The sequence below is a fragment of the Galendromus occidentalis genome, unplaced genomic scaffold (assembly GCF_000255335.2).
Source record: "Galendromus occidentalis unplaced genomic scaffold, Mocc_1.1 scf7180000077526, whole genome shotgun sequence".
NCBI lineage: Eukaryota > Metazoa > Arthropoda > Arachnida > Mesostigmata > Phytoseiidae > Galendromus > Galendromus occidentalis.
Window position 1 is genome coordinate 814,891 of NW_003805514.1, and position 19,730 is coordinate 834,620.

Here is a 19,730-nt window from a genome sequence, read left to right on the forward strand (position 1 = left end):
CCCCCCCCCAAGATTTTCAGTCGACCTGTCGTCAGATGGACGCTTTTTCTTCCCGATAAATCGAGTTCTGATTCGGTTCCTCCCGGTCTATTTCGATTCTCTCTCGGTCTGATGAGAACTATTGAATGGCTTGACGGCGTTGAAAATTCATCGAGAAATGCCGCTTACTGTTGAAGAGAATGTGGACTACATGGCGGCTAATCCGAGAAAGCTCGAAATGGTGTTGTGAAGTAGTTTCGGGGAAGTAAATTAATACTCGAATAGTTCGATGGTTGTGCTATTTGTGATGGATTAAAATCTGAAGTTCCTGCATTCCCCTCACTTATGGTCATGATTGTAAGTACGGGGTTTCGTGCTTTATCTCGAGAATCACCATCTCCGGACAAAATCGAGAAATTGTTCTTTTTCATGCGACTCAAGAAATCGGCTGCCCCCCCCCCAAAAAAAAATCGTATGGACGCGCCTGGTACCCCGGGACTGTATCTTCGTCCAACCCATCACTCGCTCAACATGTCTGGCTCTGCTCCACCGCTTCGAGAAGAACGCAGATACACTCAAGTGGGGATTGCGCGGAGCTCAAGGATATTCGCGAAGCGCGCATTACGATCTGGCTCCGGAATTTAGATTCTTCCACTGGGAATGAGTCACTGCTGCGATGAGCACTCTGTGCCGAGGGTCCTGATTATCAGTCTAGCGTCTAATGGGAATGAAGCCCGAAGGATTCGACGCTTACTCGGCTTGGTTCGCCTAAGTGTCGTATCCGGGGAGTCGAGTTCAGAAATGACCCGCAATAGAGTTCGACTCACTTCAAGTTACCACCCCTAAAAGATTCCGGAAGGGTTTGAGGGGACTTCGGGAGCTGATGGAACTCTTCAGAACAGGATCATGAAGTATCGACAGATTCCGAGTCCAGATCAAGACGTTCCGAGGAACGAGCCAAGAATCCACGTCCCGATCAGCGATTAGCTGCGCGGGTTCTAGCTAGCAGCCACTTAGTGGTCGGGCTCGGATTAGCACTGGAATCACTTGACTGACCAGGCCGTTCTGAGTTTCGAGAGCGCTTGACGCATTGACGAATTCAGACCGGTTCCGACTCTCACGGTCTATGGCTTTTGAAAATCCTTAGGAAGTGGACACATTTATTTTTCAGTAATGTATTTTATTCCAACGCCCCGCGGCCTAGCTAACCTATGTTTATCACCCCTGGCTTCTACCCGGAGCCGCGTCACAATCGCTCAATGCATGCGTCGAGACAACCCAATACCACCACGCTCTCAGGACTCTCCAGGGCTAGGTACTATCACATGCGTTTGGAGACTTCATGAAATCAGGTCAGTTTCCAGTCACGTGTATATGTATTCACAACTATGAGTGTATAACTTTGTTGGCTACCGCCAACCACGAGATCGCTTCTAAGAGATCGTCAATGAACGAGGAGATAAGGTTGGACCGCGCGAGAATTTCGCGAAACGCGGTCAATTTGAAAGAGCAAGAATGCAATCACGCTCTCTCTGAGGCTTGATTCCACCGATCGACTTCAGCGTTTCATCATCTTTTTCACTATGTCTATGGCCCTGCTGAAATTTTCCATGGATACCTCCGTGTCGATCAGCTCGTTCTCGAGATAGTTGACCAGCATTCTCTCGCGGATGGGCTGCAAGGCAGCCTCCGAACACAACGCGGAAATATCGGAGCCTACGAAACCGTGGGTTTCCGCAGCTATTTTTTCGAGGTCTACATCATTCGCGAGATTCATGTTCTTTTTGTGAATACGTAGAATCTCGAGGCGATCCTGGAGTGATCACGCGCGGCCATGGAGGATCATCGAGCAACTTTTTCTCGGGAAATCGTATCCTGAGGATCCGAAAAAGAGTTGTGAAGTACGATCGATTCTCCATGTAGGACATGGCTCGCTGTCGGAAGTCTCGATCGAGTCGGGTTGGATACCTGAGAAATGCGAGCCCCCGTTTCCGATTTCTCGGAGCCTCTTGGAGTGTTGCCTCTCACAACCCGCATAAGTTTAATGGGAAGCAGTCGCCACTCTCCACGAAAAGATTGGGTGGCAGCGACGGGCGGTACGTCCAGAAGGCGCGACACACTCATTGTCAGCTCTGATTTGTGAATAGCTCGCTTGTCACGTGCTCGATGCTGCCCCTTAGAATCAGCGCGGTAGTTCGTCATTGTCGGCATCGTAAGTGGTTTCCAGTAGCGGCATCGAGACTGGCGCTCTGGGGAGTGAATCACCTGGGAATCATTCACGAAACGCGATCCTATCAACGGAGTCATCAGCTGAGCGCCGGAGTCAGAATGGAGAAGTTCAGCCCAGCTAAAAGACTCGGGAATTTGCGATTGAACGTTTGGTAGGTTCGCATGCGAAATCGAAACAAAGGGTCTTTCCGGCTCTATGTCGAAACTGAACCACTGGTTTCTGTCTCATCAGATTATTTATAGACACCAGCTTCGAAATTCCACAGGGAAATCTTCAGCCACTTAGCTCGCGAGCATGAGCCAGTGCATCTGGGGTCTGGTTTTCCTGACATGCCTCCCCCGGAATTCATTGCTGAGGCTCTCCGGACGGCAGTCTCGAATCCGGAGGTTCACCAAGAGACTGTAGGTCAGGTGAGCAGTTCGGAGGGCGGACGATAAAATTAGTCTCCAAGGAATTCGCCGCGTCGAATCACGAAATCATCTCCATGTTCAATGACAGGAGTCCAATCGATTGATTTGGCCTTGAGGAGACTGTATTCGAGAGACCTCAGACGCGAAGTCACTGACCGACAATTAGTTGTCACCATCGGCGCTTACGAGGCACTTTTCGATGCCTTCATGGGACTCTCGGATAAAGATGACGAGGTCATCCTGATCGAGCCCTTCTTCGATTGCTACGAGGCGATGATACGCATGGCCGATGCACGACCAGTCTTCGCTACGCTGCGTCCGGTTTGTCCTTCTCGCTGGAATGTCTCGCTGTCTCGGATTCTGCCTCATCGAATTGAAACTCGATCCTCTCCCCCAGAATGCCTCGGGAGATTGGGTTCTCGATATGGATGGTCTGCGATCGAAGTTCTCTCGGCGCACCAAGATGATCGTCGTGAATACACCTCACAACCCTCTCGGGTAAGTCTTCACAGAGAGCGAACTCTTCGACATCGCATAGCTCTGCCGAGAGTTCGACGTTGTGGCTCTTATGGATGAGGTGGACGAACGTACGGTTTTCAGAGGTCATCACGTGAGGATGGCTACTCTACCCGGCATGTGGGAGCGTACCATCACGGTCGGCAGTGCCGGCAAGAGTTTCAGCGTGACAGGTCCGACGGGTAGAAGGAAATTCCATTGATGCAATGTGAGCGCACGACCTCCGTACCGATTCCTCGACTCACAATCTCCGCAGGGTGGCACATCGGCTGGGCATACGGCCCAGACAACCTCATTGGGGCTCTTCGGAGGGTTCATGAGTTGGCGGTGAATCCATGCCCGACCGTGATACAGGAGGCACTTGCGATCTCGATTGGAAACGAGATGAGCCGCTTCGGGACAGATGCCTCCTTCTGGTCGAAGCTCCCCGCTCTACTGGAAGAACGCAAAGACAGAATGTGCTCAATCTTGACCCGGGCAGGCTTCCGCGTATTCGAGCCCAGCGCCGGGTATTTCGTCGTGGTGGATTTCGACAGATATCGTGAGTGTATTATGCATCCGGATGATGTTGCTCTTGGGCCTCTTGATCGCGAATCCTCCCGCATTTACAGCATATTGCAGCGGGGAAACCTGTGAATTTGCAAAGCGATGAAAACTCCCGCCAGCCCGAAGACCTACTCTTCGCCAAGTGGCTCTGTATACGGAAAAAGGTGTTGGCAATCCCTCCGTCGGCATTCTACTCCGAACCGAACATGCACGAAGCCAAAAGCTTGCTCCGTTTCTGTTTTTACAAGGTTCGGCACTTTTCCCGAGTTCATCTTCAAGAGCCATCGAAAGTCAATCACTGGTCTCTTCCGGAGGTTGATCGATCCATACTTGAAATTCGATGTGTCCATCTGGACTCCCGGACTCTCGACCGTCTCGAAGAATACTTACTGGCAGAGCGATGAGTCGGGAGCTGATTCTGCCAGAGATTCACAGCAATAAATGTCTCTCGGTTTAATGTAGAAAAAAAATACTTTATTTTTAATTAGGATACTGCGATCATATCGACGCCGGTGAATATCGTTATCAAAGATCTCTTCATTGGCGGTGTCGAACCAGGCTTTGGAAATAGCCATTTGACTCCTATCGTAGCTCTCGACATGTGAGTTCGCTCTTCAGATCCAGATCTTGATCCATGAGTACAGATAGGCGGAGAGGGAATCTTCAGATCTATGTCCGATGTACATACATATATTTCATGGGAATGACTTGATACGTTCAGACAGGGATGGCCACGGTGTACGATCAGTTGCGGGGTACCAATGCCCGCGGCTGACGGAAACAAAAAACGTGGGGAACGTTCTTTTCGTTTTGAAGTGAACCTGGCCAAGGCTCCGAGAGGGGCATCTCTAATCGTACTCATGGGAGTCGATACGACAAGACTTCTTGGCTTTGCCTTCCGGCGCTTTGAGGCTTCGCTTCCGCTTACAACTCTGTTTTGTTCCGTCAAATTGTTCCTTCCTTTCCTTTGTCGCCTTAGTCTTGTGTAGGCTCTGTTCAACAAACTGCTGACGTTTGGCAACAAGCTCCTCACGTTCTCTCTGTCTCCTCTTTTCTTCCTCTTCCTCATTCTCCTGAAGTTTGGCCCGGAGCTCTTCACGCTCTCGTTGTTGTTTGATTTTGAACTCTTTCTCCTCCTCATCGAGTTTCCTCGCCCGAGCAACGTGATATTGCGCTTGATTGAGAAGATCGGAGCACTGTCGTGCTTCGGCCATGGCCTGTTCGGGGTTGTACTTTCCGCCTGTGGTTTGGCTGAGCGTGGTGAAGAATTTGTGAGCGATGTCAAGCTCGGAAACAGCTTGCAGCACTGTTCTCAGGTTCGACTTTTCATCCTTGAGCACTTGCATTCCGAGGCGTTGGAGGACCAAGGCGATGTTGTACAGGATTTGAGAATCGTTGGGGACCGCTCGCCTGGCCCTCAGAAGAATCTGGAGAGGGAAAAAATTGAATTTTACCGTGAGCTGGCTTCGATCCGACAAAGAGTCAATCGGTATCGAATCTAGGAGTTTCTATGCTACTCTCAGTCAGTCCCAGCCGGGCTCAAACTCTCGCTCATGGAGTACTCACCTTCTTGCACTCCTGGAGTTTCCCCGAGCGGTAGAGGACTCTCGCCAAGTACAGGAGAATTTCAACATTATCGTACTTGTAGAATTTGTGGAGGCAATTCTCGTACATTTGGATCGCCCATACATATTGTTTCAGCTCGACGTAGATATGAGCGATGTTCAGCCACACGTCAGGGAAGTCGGCTGTCGCCTCTCGGACCTGCGCGAAAACTTCCAGAGCTTCGTGGATGTAGCCTTTGTGGGCGAGCACAGCGCCGATTCCGTTCGCAGCCCAAATATTTCTGGGATCTATCCGCAGGGCTTGTTTGTACATTGACAGAGCTCGATCCTGATAACGCTTCTCCTTCTCTTTGTCCATTCTCGTATCGTGCAACGTCGACAGCCAAACGTTCCCAAGAGCAACAAGGGCGTACGTGTCGGATTTCGTGGTTTCATTGTTGAGAATCTTCTCGAACTTTTTCTGTCCCGCACCCACTTCCCGGTTATGCAAATGTAGGTTTCCGATGAGAGACCAGCAGTCTGGGTTCTGAACGTCAACCTGGAGGGCGTCTTTGAACCACACAGAGGCGTCGTGGATTTGACCCAAATCACGAGCCATACAACCCAACCTGGGAAAAAGGTTACTCCAGTGAATCCGAGTAGTGCGTGACGAGAAAAGTCACTCATCCATCTCATCCAGAGTTCACTCACCTCAAGTAGCAATCGATATAATTGGGGTACTCTTTGAGGATGTCTTTGTACAGTTGGGTGGCCTTGTCGAGCTGATTCAAGCCTTCGAAAACTCTGGCGAGATTGTAGTTTATCATCACGGACATTGGACTTATAGTAGTTTTCATCGTGCTCCGATTCGATCTGACATCTCTCAAGGGCTGTCTCGTAGAGACCTTTGGCCTCGTCGAGTTTGCCGAGCCGATACTCGAGTGACGCCATGTTGTTTAAAATTTCCGGAGGTATCTCCGCTTGATCTTCTTGTAAAATGCTCTTGACAGTCTCGTAGGCCTGCAATGCTCCCGCAGTGTCGCTCTGTTCCAAGATCTGAGCCATTTCGATCCAGGCTTCAACATCGTCTGGGAACTGCTCGGTCACTTTCTTGAGGAAGTTGCGGGCCTGCTCCCGTTTGTTCTGGTTGCCCGATTGAGCGTAGAGTGAGCCCAAGATCTTCATGGTCTCGTAGTCATTAGGATTAGCTTTTAAAACTGTCTCGAAGCACGACATTGCATTCTCGTTGTCCTCCCGGGCAATGTACATCTGCCCGAGGCCGAAGTGAGGCAACACGAAATTCGCAGAGGCAAAATTTGTCGCCTGGTAATAATACTGGAAAGCTTGGTCGTAATCTTCCTGGACGTGGAAACAACGAGCGAGCTGGTAACAGCTCTCCGCTCGGATCGCCTCGTTCTCCGTGTTGTGGAAGGCGCGCAAAGCTAGCGTTTGAGTTTTCTGAAAATCACGCTTGAAGAAGAAATGATCCGCCAGAAGATTGAGAACCATCGGATTCGCTGAATCGATCTCATATGCCTTCGATAAGATCGTCACTCCGCTCTGAATGCCTTCAGCTGACTCGGTATTCAACTCCAGGATCGCCAAACCCACCACCGCGCCGACGCATTTGGGATTCAACTCTATCGCCCGTCCGAAAGCCAGACGAGCTTTCTCGAGATTCCCAAGTTCGAAGAAGCACAATCCCATGCCCAGGCGGACGTCCGCCGGACAATTTGGATTCGTGCGGAGAGCTTTCTGGTAGAATGCCAGCGAGCCTCGATAGTCTTTCTTGTTATAGGCGATGCAGGCTTTCCCAAGCAGCGATGGAATGTTGTTATTACTCTGATTGAGCACGAAGTCGAACTGCGCATCGGCTTGATCCATTTTGTCGCCTTCGAGCAGACAGAAGTACGCTCTACCGAGCACATGGTTTTGGTTAAACATGTTGATTTTGTCCGCAGCGGTATACAAGAGACGAGCCTGGGGGGAATCGGATCGCTGAGTTGAATTCTGATACTTCTGCGAGCGTTGGAAACTACGTCTGCCGTCAAGGGGTTCCTACCCATGTAATATTTCCAACGCCCTACCTTGGTGAATATTTCGGTTTTGAGGTCCTTGTTCTTCTCCCGCTTCGCCTCCCGCACGTACCACGCGGCGAGAGTATCCAAACACCTCATCTGGTCTTGTTCGTGCTCGGGATAGTCCAGAGATGCCCAAGTATTGAAACCTTGCCGCGCGCAATCCAGCAAGGCCACCATGTCAGCTTCTTTTCCTTTCCTGGCGGAACGACGAGACAGACTATGAATATCTCTCGGATCTCTTTGACATATCCAGCGCGGTCCGGAGTTTCCAAGGCTCAAATAAAGGCCCTGAGGCTCAAATAAATCAGAGAAAACTTTGCTCTGATAGCGCCTGCTGACCTGTAGTAAGCTAAGGCCAAGTTCACCCAGATGTGCAGCTGTGCTTTCTCCTGTTTCAAGATCGTCAGCGTTTCTTGGCCGTCGGGGAGCTGGTTCAAGTCGAGCTCGATGACCTCATCTGTATCCCTGAGCGGGATCTCTATCGATCCCGATTCCATACTCATGCTGATTGTCAGAATTTGTGATTCCAAGTTTCTTGCTTTAGTCAGGAGCTGGCACTGATCGAGAGTAGAGGTCTATTCTGAGTTTAGCAGGTCCTTATAAACCTATCTGTTGAGTAAGGGACTTGGGAGAGTACCTCCTTTATGTGAGGATCACCGTATCTATCGGGTTCTGAGATGTGGGGTTCTAATGATTCTAGGAAGCGGGTTCAGAGTGCGAATACGAAGTGGGAGATATAGACGGCTTAGATGTGTGCGGGGTTCTGAAGAGACGAGGGTCCGGGTTAAGATGAGACGAGGATTCCAAGTGTTAGAGATTCCAAGTTAGAGATTCCAAGTTAGACGCTTCGCTCGGTATGAGGTGATGGGGTCGGTTTCCCCGTATGAGTTTTCTTGAATTCATACCAGAAGTTTTTTCCCCCGATTGGTGGAGAATCTTTTCTGAGACAAACGATTTCTGTCGTCGCCTGTCTATGACAATCGAGTGATTCCGAGAGACAGAGCGTTTTGAAGTCGAGCTTGAATTTCTCTATGATACAGCTGAGATTCTGCGCTGTACAGGAATCAGGACAATGGGAATAATAATAGAAGTAGTTCCTGGCTGCGGTGTGGTGCGGTCCCCGCAAGGATTGCGAGCCGACCTTCAAGGTGTGACAGAGGGGGACCTGAGCTCCGGATCGAATTCTAGAGAAACTGCGCGAATCAAATCAGTCAACATTCTCATTCTGATGAAGATGGAATATTTTAGCGCTTGGCGGATAAGTACTCGAATGAGGTCATGTTTCTCAAAGTTGATGTCGACGATAATGACGAAGCGGCGGCAGAATATGACATATCGAATCTGCCGACTTTCCTCTTCATACGCGGGTGAGTCAATACACCCCCAGAGGAGGCATGAAAGTACTAAGTCCGATTCTTCCAAGGCAAAATGAGCAGGTGATCGAGAGCAGGCTCTGAGCGAGAGAACTCTCAGATATCGCGATAGCAGAATCGCGGAAGTATCTCAATATATCCACATGGCACAAATATTTTCGATCACATTTGGGTGTTCGACCCTTGTCTCAGGGGTCAAGTCCTGCAGCGCCTGAATGGATTCATGACTTATGATAAGTCGCACGAAGCCGTTGAGGCGTACAAATAGCACCCCGTTCCCTCGGACCCTAGAACAGGTAAATCTGCGACGACGAAAACTGGGAAAATGTGAGGGCAAAAGTCCGTATCAGGGAGAAGCTCGGCGACCGTGTTCCTCATCTCTTGCGCTACACCCATCAGGCTGCTTCAGGATGTCTTGTCACTAGGCTGACCATCAGGTCTCGAGGGGTTCACGCTAGGAAGCTTCATATCGTCTCCGATTCACCATCGATGGCCTGCACGTCCCTCTTTACCCTCTCCTTCCCTCACCGACTGGCAACTTGGCGTTTGGATCGCGATCTAGAGCTCGTAAAGTTCTCGTAGAGCTCGGAGATGGTGTACACGTTGGTCAACGAGAAAGTAAGTCTACTTTGTGAGCGTGAGCTGCGATTTCCTCAAGGATTCTTTGACCGGGCGCTCACAACTCATGAGTCTGAAATTTATGAGAGATCGGTAGGAAATTAGGTGTGTGTGATTTCCAGGATGAATTCAATGACAAGATCAGAACTGCGGGTGACAAACTCATGGTAATCGACTTTTCCGATACGTGGTGTGGTCCATGCAAACAGGCCGAACCTATATTTAAGGTGAGTTGAAGTCTTTCGAGCGATATGCTTCATGAGATCGAGATCCACGTTCATCCACGCTCGGGCAACAGATGCCTCATGTCGGAGGAATGGATCCGTGGCAAGCGGATACGCGACTTGTCTCCTCACTCTCATTCGACTGTTCGAGTTGGTCTGCGGTGCGTTATCAAAATCCGCTCCGCATGGGGAACTTCGCAGTCGTATACGGGATATTATTCAGTGGTCTCTTATCGGGAACTGTCACGAGGAGGATTTTGAATGCTCTGCAGGGTATGAATGCACGATCGGTCGAATTAATGGGAATCTATTCCTAGCTCGTATCGGAAGGCTGCATAATTTCGCTCCATTCTTCGAGCAAATGATTCTTGGGCGTCAATCGATAATAAATGATTTCCCATGCACCACTCGATCTCTTAAACACGCCCAGCTTCAATCAAGCTCGTTCTCTATTTCTGAATCCCGCTTCAGAATCAGGAGCGGGTTCTGTAGTTGAGGAAACCTCTCAAGAATCTCATGTGGAAATTCCAGAGGATCTCGGAACAGTACAGCGACGTGATTTTCCTCAAGGTCGATGTGGACGAGAACGAAGATGCTGCCACCGAATACGAAATCACTTCTTTGCCGACATTCATTTTTTTCAAAAACGATGCAGCGGTCGACACCTCGATGGGAGCCCTGACTTCAGATAAACTCACCGAAGCCATCGACAGGAACAAATAGGAGCACTCCTTAGCGAACCATGATCCGCGTGCTGACCGGAATACGCCACCAATGTCCGTGCTTCTGATGAGACTGTGTACCCCTCAGGAGATAACTGAGTTCCTAGTTGAGAAGTGTAAGAAGCGCGAGCAAGAGTGGCCGTTATGCCGCTCCTACACGTATGGCTGAGGCAGGGGCTCTCCTCAACCCGTCACGTCAGGACGCTCAGCGTGCCGCGTCTTGTACCGCTTCGGATTCATCGAAACACGTCTGAGTTTTCAATGCGCGGGTGTACTCCTCCGGGTGCCACCTAGCGAAACAATTCCTACGCATATATTCATCCAGGGAAGGATATTCCTGCCGGGAGTTGCTTTCACTTGCCGCTAGCAGCTCAAAACATAGATTTCTATCAAGCTAAAAATGTGCACGCAAGCGAATCCACTCATGCAGTACATTGTAATGTGAAACCCTCAATAAACTCATACTTCATCACTCATGGCGTCGCCTGGTTAGTGCTCACTGAACGCGGATTTCTCGATGGGTGAGGGCTAATTCCGACCCCTGTCGATCGTGAATCGCGGGAGGCAATGATCTTTCTCTGTACCCCGGGACTGTATCTTCGTCCAACCCATCACTCGCTCAACATGTCTGGCTCTGCTCCACCGCTTCGAGAAGAACGCAGATATACTCAAGTGGGGATTGCGCGGAGCTCAAGGATATTCGCGAAGCGCGCATTACGATCTAGCTTCGGAATTCAGACTGCTGCGATGAGCACTCTGTGCCGAGGGTCCTGATTATTAGACTAGTGTCAAGTGGGAATGAAGCCCGAAGGATTCGACGCTTTCTCGGCTTGGTTCGCGTAAGTCTCGTATCCGGGGAGTCGAGTTCAGGAATGACCCGCCATAGAGTTCGACTCACTTCAAGTTACCTCCCCTAAAAGATTCCGGAAGGATTTGAGGGGACTTCGGAAGCTGATGGAACTCTTCAGAACAGGATCATGAAGTATCGACAGACTCCGAGTCCAGATCAAGACGTTCCGAGGATCGAGCCAAGAATCCACGTCCCGATCAGCGATTAGCTGCGCGGGTTCTAGCTAGCAGCCACTTAGTGGTCGGGCTCGGATTAGCACTGGAATCACTTGACTGACCAGACCGTTCTGAGTTCCGAGAGCGCTTGACGCATAGACGAATTCAGACCGGTTCTGACTCTCATGGTCTGTGGCTATCAAGAATCCTTAGGAAGTGGACAAACTTATTTTTCAGTAATGTATTTTATTCCAACGCCCCGCGGCCTAGCTAACCTATGTTTATCACCCCTGGCTTCTACCCGGAGCCGCGTCACAATCGCTCAATGCATGCGTCGAGACAAAACCAATACCACCACGCTCTCAGGACTCTCCAGGGCTAGGTACTATCACATGCGTTTGGAGACTTCATGAAATCAGGTCAGTTTCCAGTCACGTGTATATGTATTCACAACTATGAGTGTATAACTTTGTTGGCTACCGCCAACCACGAGATCGCTTCTAAGAGATCGTCAATGAACGAGGAGATAAGGTTGGACCGCGCGAGAATTTCGCGAAACGCGGTCGATTTGAAAGAGCAAGAATGCAATCACGCTCTCTCTGAGGCTTGATTCCACCGATCGACTTCAGCGTTTCATCATTTTTTTCACTTTGTCTATGGCCCTGCTGAAATTTTCCATGGATACCTCCGTGTCGATCAGCTCGTTCTCGAGATAGTTGACCAGCATTCTCTCGCGGATGGGCTGCAAGGCAGCCTCCGAACACAACGCGGAAATATCGGAGCCTACGAAACCGTGGGTTTCCGCAGCTATTTTTTCGAGGTCTACATCATTCGCGAGATTCATGCGTTTCGTGTGAATACGTAGAATCTCGAGCCGACCCTTCGCTCTGGGCGGACGGAGATCGCTCTGCCAACCGAAAGAAAACAAATTACGGACAGCGGGATCGATCGACTCGGGGCGACTCGTCGCGGCTATGACCATCACCTGGCCTGCATACTTGAGGTCGTCGATCAGGGTCAAGAGTTGCGGCACGATTCTCCTCTCAACCTCACCGAGGGTGTCCCGTTTCGGCGCGAGGGTATCGATCTCATCGATGAAGATGATGGCGGGTGCATTCTTCGAAGCTCTCCGGAAGGTTTCGCTCAGTCTCGCTCCGGACCAATCGCCGAGCTCGGACACCATTTCTCGTCCGTTGATCGAAATGGAATATACTGCGGTTTGATGTACGATCGCTCGTGCGATGCGTGTCTTGCCGACGCCTGGGGGTCCTTGCAGCAAAATGTTCCACCAGGACTTCACTCCAAAACTTTTCAATAGCGTGGGACGGCGGAGCGGCAACTCGACCATCTCCTTGATGAGCGCCAGTTGCTTTCTACAACCACCGATATCGCTGTAACCGACGATCTCCTCACCCCGCTTGATCGGGGCACCCGCGCATAGTATGGTGGTGTCGGCGTCCACAATACAATAATCAGTGGGATCGGTTCTGATCACTCTGAATGCGACGGAGCGCTTTCGACCCCGGACAGTGAATGTATCCTGTGCATGGATTGGCTTGGCGTGGTCGTAGGGATAGTGGAAATACGGATAGAGGAATTCGTATAGAAGACTACCGTTGAAACCTTCGACGGTATCCTCGATCGGTAGCACACGGATACTCTTGCCGTTTATGATGTCACCACAGATCTGGATTGTGATCTCTCCTCCTATACGTGTACGGAGATTGTTCCGGACGCTCTCGCTCACACGAATTTTCTCGTCCAGACAGCTTTCATCCGTGAGAAGACGAGCAACCGTCTTGCGACGTTTTGGGCCCTGTAATCAATTGGAACGTGCACGTCGCGGAAATCCGGATTGCTTACAGTTCGAGCAAAATAGAATCCGTCCATTCTCTTTTCTCACCTGGAGAAGGACGATGCCACCATGCGGTAGATCCAATTCACGGATCTTTGTCGGTGCAAGGTACACGCACGAGTCGTCTCCGGACACAGCTTCATCGACAATGAGACGTTTGGGCACGGGCTTCGTTTCATCCGAAAGCGGAACGCTCGTCCTGGAAGATGGTTAAAAGCATTCGATTAGCTTGATTCCGGATAAATGCTTGTCAAAAACTCGCTGTGGATAGGTGTCGAGTTTGTGGCAGACAAATACACCTTTCGGGTCGTAAAGGAGCCCGCGAGTTTCACGGGACACGGTATTGATCAGATTACTCTGCCGCTTCCAGACCTGGTGGCCGTCAGTGGACTCCGCGGATGCTCAACGGGATTCGCCGAAAAGCGAGCATGACAACTAAGCCAAGCCCAAGCTCCAACTCACGGTGTCCCCTCGGCAGTTTGAAATACTTAGTCGGGAGAGAACCCTGGTGCTCATCTGGAGAAACTTACAGTGGACGTTCCCTAGATTCCTCTGCAGCCATAGTGGGTCTGATCGGAGCAATTATCCTCAAGAAGCATTCCAAAATGATGAGTAGAACTTCAGCATGATCAGATCCATGCCCTCCACGCCATGGGCAGGATATATTCAACAGTTGGTCACAGAGGATACAGGTTCGAGTTACGATTCACGACCTGTCCGACAGAGACATGACGTCTTCTGGGACACTGTCCACGATTCCATTGTGATGAGGGAATTTAGCTGCACAGACGAATCGGCAATATGGGCGTTTTTTCAGCGCGGGAGGAAGCCGTGTTGATTTATCGATAGAGAGAGCGCACGTGACTGTGGGGGTGTCTAGCTGTGCAGGATACAGGAGGGCAAGTACACTGACCCGTCGTATACGACGACGGGAGAGGGAGAGCGATGCTGTTAATGATCTTCGCTTCGAGGAGGCGAGCAGCGGCCAGCGGCGAGCGGTGCACATCATGGTGGGGTTTTAGTTTAACCCGCTTGTTCCGATGTCACTACAAGGCGATTATTCGAGCAAGATTTATTGAATTCGCCGGCTTTCTGGACGGGATTTTCAGCGGACTCGATTCCGCCGACCGAATGAAAATGTTTCGATGTATCACTCGACAAGTAGCGCCCCCGGTCGTCTCCCCTGAGCTCTCCGCGGGAGTCATTAAACCTGAGCATCGATGAACAATTGTCGAGCATCGATTGCCTCCATTCAGGAGTTCATGATGCGAGACTCAACTCGGACTTGGAGAGTCGAACAAGTTTTCCAGCTTTCCGACTTCCGATCAGGTACTTTGTCGCGGGATCTGTGACCGCGGTATCGACAGAAGCAAAATAGAATGCACGCGACCGTCAAGGAAATGCCGATCTCTCCGGGCGACGATCCAAGGAGGACGAGGAGCATTGCGGGCATTCTCCCTGGGTCTGACTGCGCCGTGAGTCAAATTCAATGGTTTTGGGCCGCTTGCCGCGAACGGAGCATCGGAGCGCGACCACGTTATATATTCCGTCAGCAGGATGGATGAGTCCCCGCCGAGCCGCGATTCGGAAAGTTCGGAGTCTACTTCTAATACTTGAAACTCTTTCTCACAGCGACCGCACAACGACACAGGCGCTATCGGAGGCGATTCTCTCGAGTTCGGCTCACGACCGAAACGCAGTGCAACTGAGGGCCTCGTTCTGATGCACCTCAAACTAACGCAGCAATAGTCGGGTGAAATCCGTGCTCACTCGAGGCTCAGTTTTCACCGCAGGGAATTGAGGCAGGGCGCGTATTACGTTCGGTGTACAAAAAGTCTGGTCCCCCATGCTCTTGTGCCCTCATGCTCCCGGCAGAGCTCGTGACGTCAAAATCCTAGGTCGACCCTTCAATGCAAGTTGAATGACCGTGAGATTTCAGTCGACATCTTTGCATTCTCGTCGCAATCACCGCAACCTTGGAGGTGCCCGTTTCCCATGTATCGTACGAGATCTCTCCACTAATGAAATACATTTCGATTAGAGACCTCTGCATCAAGGAGCTCAATGTCTAGAGGAGTTTTCCCGGAATCACGAAAAAAATCTCCGGGAAATTACTCAATCGAGAGGCTCAGCGAGACTGTGATTGAAAGGCCATTGCGACATTTCTAATCTTGTTTGTAGTAAATGTTATGAGACCTCAAGTGAGTCAGTGGGTCTTCGACTACCTGGTGACCTTTCAAAGAGTAAGCTCCGATGTAGACCCAGCCTGCCATAGGCTGTCTTCTCAGAGAAGCTCTCCCTCTCGTTGCCAGACCACCGCTTACCACCATAGCTCTGTGGTCTAGTAGAGCGCAGTGTCTCAGTTCTTCTAGATGGACGTTCGTTTCGTCTTTTAGCCTTGTGACACTCTTCAGAGCCAGCTATCAATTGGAACCACCGAGTGCGACCACGAAAGCCTCTGTGCGCTTTCGAGATGTGTTCCTACCAGAGCTGTTTGGAATTCAAGTGGTCGGTCTGAGAAATCGTCCCTTCGATTCGAAGGTCGCAACTCGTCGACTATCTGATGCATGAAGAACCCATGCCCCCTGGCTACCCGGAGCTCGACCGTCAGAAATGTGTATATCCGAATATTCCGTGCGCGGAGACGGGTACCACGGAGCCCTTATGGCCCGAGCGGTGCCGTCAGCGTTCATTCGAAAATCAACGACGCAACTCGGAGGCGAAAGACCCGCTGCCGCGTACTACGTCTCTGAATCGGGTAGAGAGAAAAGGATTATCTCCAAAGTCGCGCAGCAACAATGATCTCACTGACTTGAGGGCGTCCCTGAGTCCTTCGCCGGAACCTCGAAGCGTTGTGCTCGATTCCGACGATCGATCACGGCCTCTGCAAAGATACTACTATCCAGGCAAGTCCGATAGAACTTTCCACATCGCGTTACCGGATCCCGTCGACGACCGCAAATCACAAGTCAGCCGGTCGTGTCCACCGATACCGACCATCAACGTCGATCAGTTCTACCACTGGCTGGATAATAACGAGTTCAAGCCTCGAAAGAAGCTCGTCGACGCTCCGGAGTACAAGAATCCCTCGCTAGTACAGTGGGCAAGCATGAGTCCGACGAGACTGGACGAAGCTCCACCGCCGAGCGATCCGAACCGGTCGTCTAGCCCCTCCGAATCGATACACTTGAATGTGCCGCCCAGGAGTCGCTGCGACAGTGGAGGCAGCAGTACTTCCAATAGTCTGCCGGATCTCTCAGAGCTCGCCGATGTCGCGCTATCGCAAACCGAGCTAGAACTCCACGAGCTTGCCGGTGCACTGCATACTTTAGGAAACCGAGCTCCATCCCGACTGAGAACGGGCTCTCCCGACGGCTGCTCACTTAACGAGATCACGAGTAATTATTTGACAACCAGCGAAGGCGGGAGTGTTCATCGGAACGGGAGTTTGGCCGGTAGTTGTTCTAATTTGAGTGACGCGAACGCAAGTTTTGCGACCGGCTTAGATGGCGGTCCAGACGTCGACAACTCGTATGTGAATCGAACCGATCGCCCCTCAAGTGATATGAGTGGAAGCTATGTGAACGTCGACGATGGGGTCGCTTCGAGACTTTCGCCTAGAACGGATGACGACGCCGATATCAGCGATCTCCTGCGTACAATCGAAATGCTGGAGAGCAGATGTACGATGTTTCTTGACGACTGGCTGGTGAGTCCCGTCTGAAGTTTGTCCCGGAGTATATTGGGGTACAGAGGAACTCTCATTCATAGAAATCCACAACTGATTACATACCGTTATTTTGCTACTGAAGAATCATCAAACGAACAAATGAGCGTTCGCACAACCTTCGAACACGTTCGCATCGGCGATGACGACAAGACGGCGAGCGATGATCGCCTGGCTATTAGTAGGCTGTCGCTTATGTATGCGCATATGTATTCAAACTGGACCCAGAAACGTACATTGACTGAATATACATTCAACCAGCCGACGATCGCGATCTACGCACTAAGGATTGTCCGAACGACGAGCAGCCCGCTTTGTCGACAACCATTTGTTTGATTCGTTCTCAAACGATTATCGGTCCGTCGATCACTCGGAAGCGATTGGCGGAGTGCTCTGGTCGTTGATGCAATGATCTGGTGGGAAGAAATCCTGCATGTCCCTATCAGCATCGTCACGCAGCTGCTCTTGTTACGAGGGCTCTACGGGACTGCTCCCAGATTGCCTGGAAGATGTCGCGCAAAAAGAATCTCTTTACGATATGTGTACGGCGCGATTGAGCTCGGCCTCATGGCCTGACAGCTCTACGCCGCCGCAAGAATCCACTAGCCACGGTCTTGGCTTCTCGCGGGCGAGCGGCCACTCTGTTCTCGACTCGATGATTATGTCGTAGTCCGTTGATAGTCGAGAGCTGCGGAAGAGCGCCCACGACGCAATTTACGATTTCTCCGAAAATTCTCGGAGTTGTGAAAAGCTCGGTTTTCCCGCATGACTCAGATTTTCCGAATCCACCGCTACGCAAAATCAACGACCGGATGAATCACACCGGATTTTCGGACTTGAGTGATTTGTCAGCGAAAAATGCTTCCCTCGAGCTCTGTACAAGCGGCGATATGCAGTAAACGAGCTCGGCGCTGGAAAACTCCGAGCCAATTAGGAGAAGCTAGCTCATCATGGAAACAATACGAATAGTCCAGAAAATCAGATATTAGAGCTTTGGGTCAGACGTCAGATACCCGGGGCGGTGTTCCCTAGGCGGCGGCAGCAGCAGCAGGGATGTCGGTGGCCGGCCAAGTCCGCGGCTGGTGGCAGCGACGACCGCGCCGGCAGCGGTCGGTAGGGATATGGCCGAGGGAGAGAGTGAGACGCCCCGTGAGCCGCTAGCTGTCCACCACCAGCAAACGGTACAAGTTCGCAGAGAAGTGCGCCGGTGAGAAGCACCGCGGAGTCGAATGACCCGAATTTCGGCAAAACGTACTCCTTTCTGAACAGCATAGTCGGCTGTCCGGAATAGGATTTGTGTTCTGTGATATACTGGGATTGTTCTGAAAGCCTAAACTTCGAAGGATTCCACCGACTCCTCTGTCCTGGAAGAGTTGGGAATGAGAGTTCGGAATGAGCTCAAGTTGGATATTGTTTTCGGGTCATCCTGCCGATTCCGTGCATGCGGCTTCTAAACCAGAATCTTCATCGCCAGTGTTGTAGTCGCGGGATGAAATCCCGGATTCCGAGGATTTCCGACTCCCCGTCGAAGAGGACAGTCTAACAAGCGTTCGTTGATTGTCAGATCTGTGGTCGGGAGTAATTTCCAAAGTTGACAGCATGAGCTCGGATCAGACGTCATCTGTCCCCGACAGCGAACAGAGTCGATCACGGTACGAATCGTTGTTGGCGCGTCTCAAGTTGCCCAAAATGACGACCAAGGTGAAACAGAGGTACAACATGAGCAAAGTCCTCAAACCCGCTGACGATGACGACGACGACTCTTCTGGTGGTCAACAACTGGAATGTGGACGGTTTTTGGAGTACTTCAAAAAGCCTTCGTCTATTCGTCATCATGGTGTGTCGGGACTCCCACGTTGAAGCAGTGCAGCTGGTCGCAAATATCCATCCTGCACAAATCAGGAGACGAGTGCTGCTCGAGCTTATCGACGGCTTCGATATCCGACTCGGGTCTGAGCTCAGGGGATGACGTCAGTGCGGAGTCTTCTCCCAAACTTCAGAGCGCTTGCGATCATTCGAGTAATTTTTGCGAGGCTCCCGAAGAACCCCCGATTAAGCCTCCCAGACTGTTGAAGAAACGGAAGCAGAGTCTCTGCAGCAATCGCTCCACTGGCGTTTTGAGTCTGACGACCACGATACCCGTTGTGCCAAGGGATCCGAACGACATTCTATTGATGACACCGCCGGTCATCCTTCAGGTTGGTAGCCCACGGATGCTCGAGTATGGCAATTTCGGCGTCGAAGACGATATCTCCTCCCTGTCGAAGTTAAAGGCACTCTTAGTTTAAAGCTCAATCGACACGGATGGCTTCTTTTTTGGTTCGGGGATTCGCGGTTTCGGTTCCGAGTGGGGAAGCACTGGCTATCTCGCCCCTGAAATAATAATGATCCTAATGACGATTTTGATGGCAATGTCGAAGCCGGCTCGCTACGCTGGCTCTTCCCGGCTTTTGTTTCGTTTTGTCTTTCCCCCACTCTTCTTTTCATTGTTCATCGTTCGAGGCGAGCATCCTGCTCGGGGAACGAATTTGTGCGGAACACGGTGCGTCGAAAAGCGCTCGTTGCTCGTCGAGGATATCCTGACGGCGCGGCGGCGGGAACCAGAATTTGATTTGGCGAAACTTCATTTCTAATGGAACAGTCTTCCCGAACCGATGCTCAAAAAAAGCAATGACATTCGGGCGTGTTCAGAACCGGGGACATCTTCTTGGGGGCTGGAATCGATTTCACCATCGCAGACCCGCATGAATCGAGCGCATTGACGCACCGCGCTGGACGGGAGATCGATTCCCTTGTACAGGCAAGCTCGCGTACTCCGCGACCGATTCTTTGCCGAACTTTTCCGTCAATCGAAGCCGAGGAAGCGGCCGAGCAGGAAGAAAGATTGTCGATGTCCGACA

General features: G+C 51.1%; 3 protein-coding genes and 1 pseudogene across 3 annotated transcripts; 2 read left to right on the top strand and 2 right to left on the bottom strand.

The window, feature by feature from the left end:
• Positions 1-2,307: 2,307 nt before the first annotated feature.
• LOC100899939 (kynurenine--oxoglutarate transaminase 1-like) lies at positions 2,308-4,286 on the top strand (annotated as a pseudogene).
• Positions 4,134-7,803, bottom strand: LOC100900082 (RNA polymerase-associated protein CTR9 homolog). The gene is given in 6 exon segments (XM_018641240.1): positions 4,134-5,108; positions 5,248-5,854; positions 5,937-6,061; positions 6,063-7,205; positions 7,313-7,502; positions 7,646-7,803. Coding segments are annotated over 6 exon segments (2,802 nt in total). The 3' UTR covers positions 4,134-4,529.
• A 1,467-nt stretch (positions 7,804-9,270) lies between these two features.
• LOC100900226 (thioredoxin-like) lies at positions 9,271-10,244 on the top strand. The gene is made up of 3 exons (XM_003747954.1): positions 9,271-9,297; positions 9,420-9,524; positions 10,053-10,244. Exons 1-3 carry the CDS (start codon positions 9,271-9,273, stop codon positions 10,242-10,244), a joined length of 324 nt encoding a protein of 107 aa, XP_003748002.1.
• A 1,241-nt stretch (positions 10,245-11,485) lies between these two features.
• Positions 11,486-13,832, bottom strand: LOC100900367 (transitional endoplasmic reticulum ATPase). Its single transcript, XM_003747955.2, has 3 exons — positions 13,634-13,832; positions 13,152-13,302; positions 11,486-13,064 (listed from the first exon to the last, which is right to left on the bottom strand). The coding sequence occupies exons 1-3, from the start codon at positions 13,663-13,665 to the stop codon at positions 11,874-11,876; spliced, it is 1,374 nt and encodes a 457-aa protein (XP_003748003.1). The 5' UTR covers positions 13,666-13,832; the 3' UTR covers positions 11,486-11,873.
• Between the last annotated feature and the right edge of the window lie 5,898 nt (positions 13,833-19,730).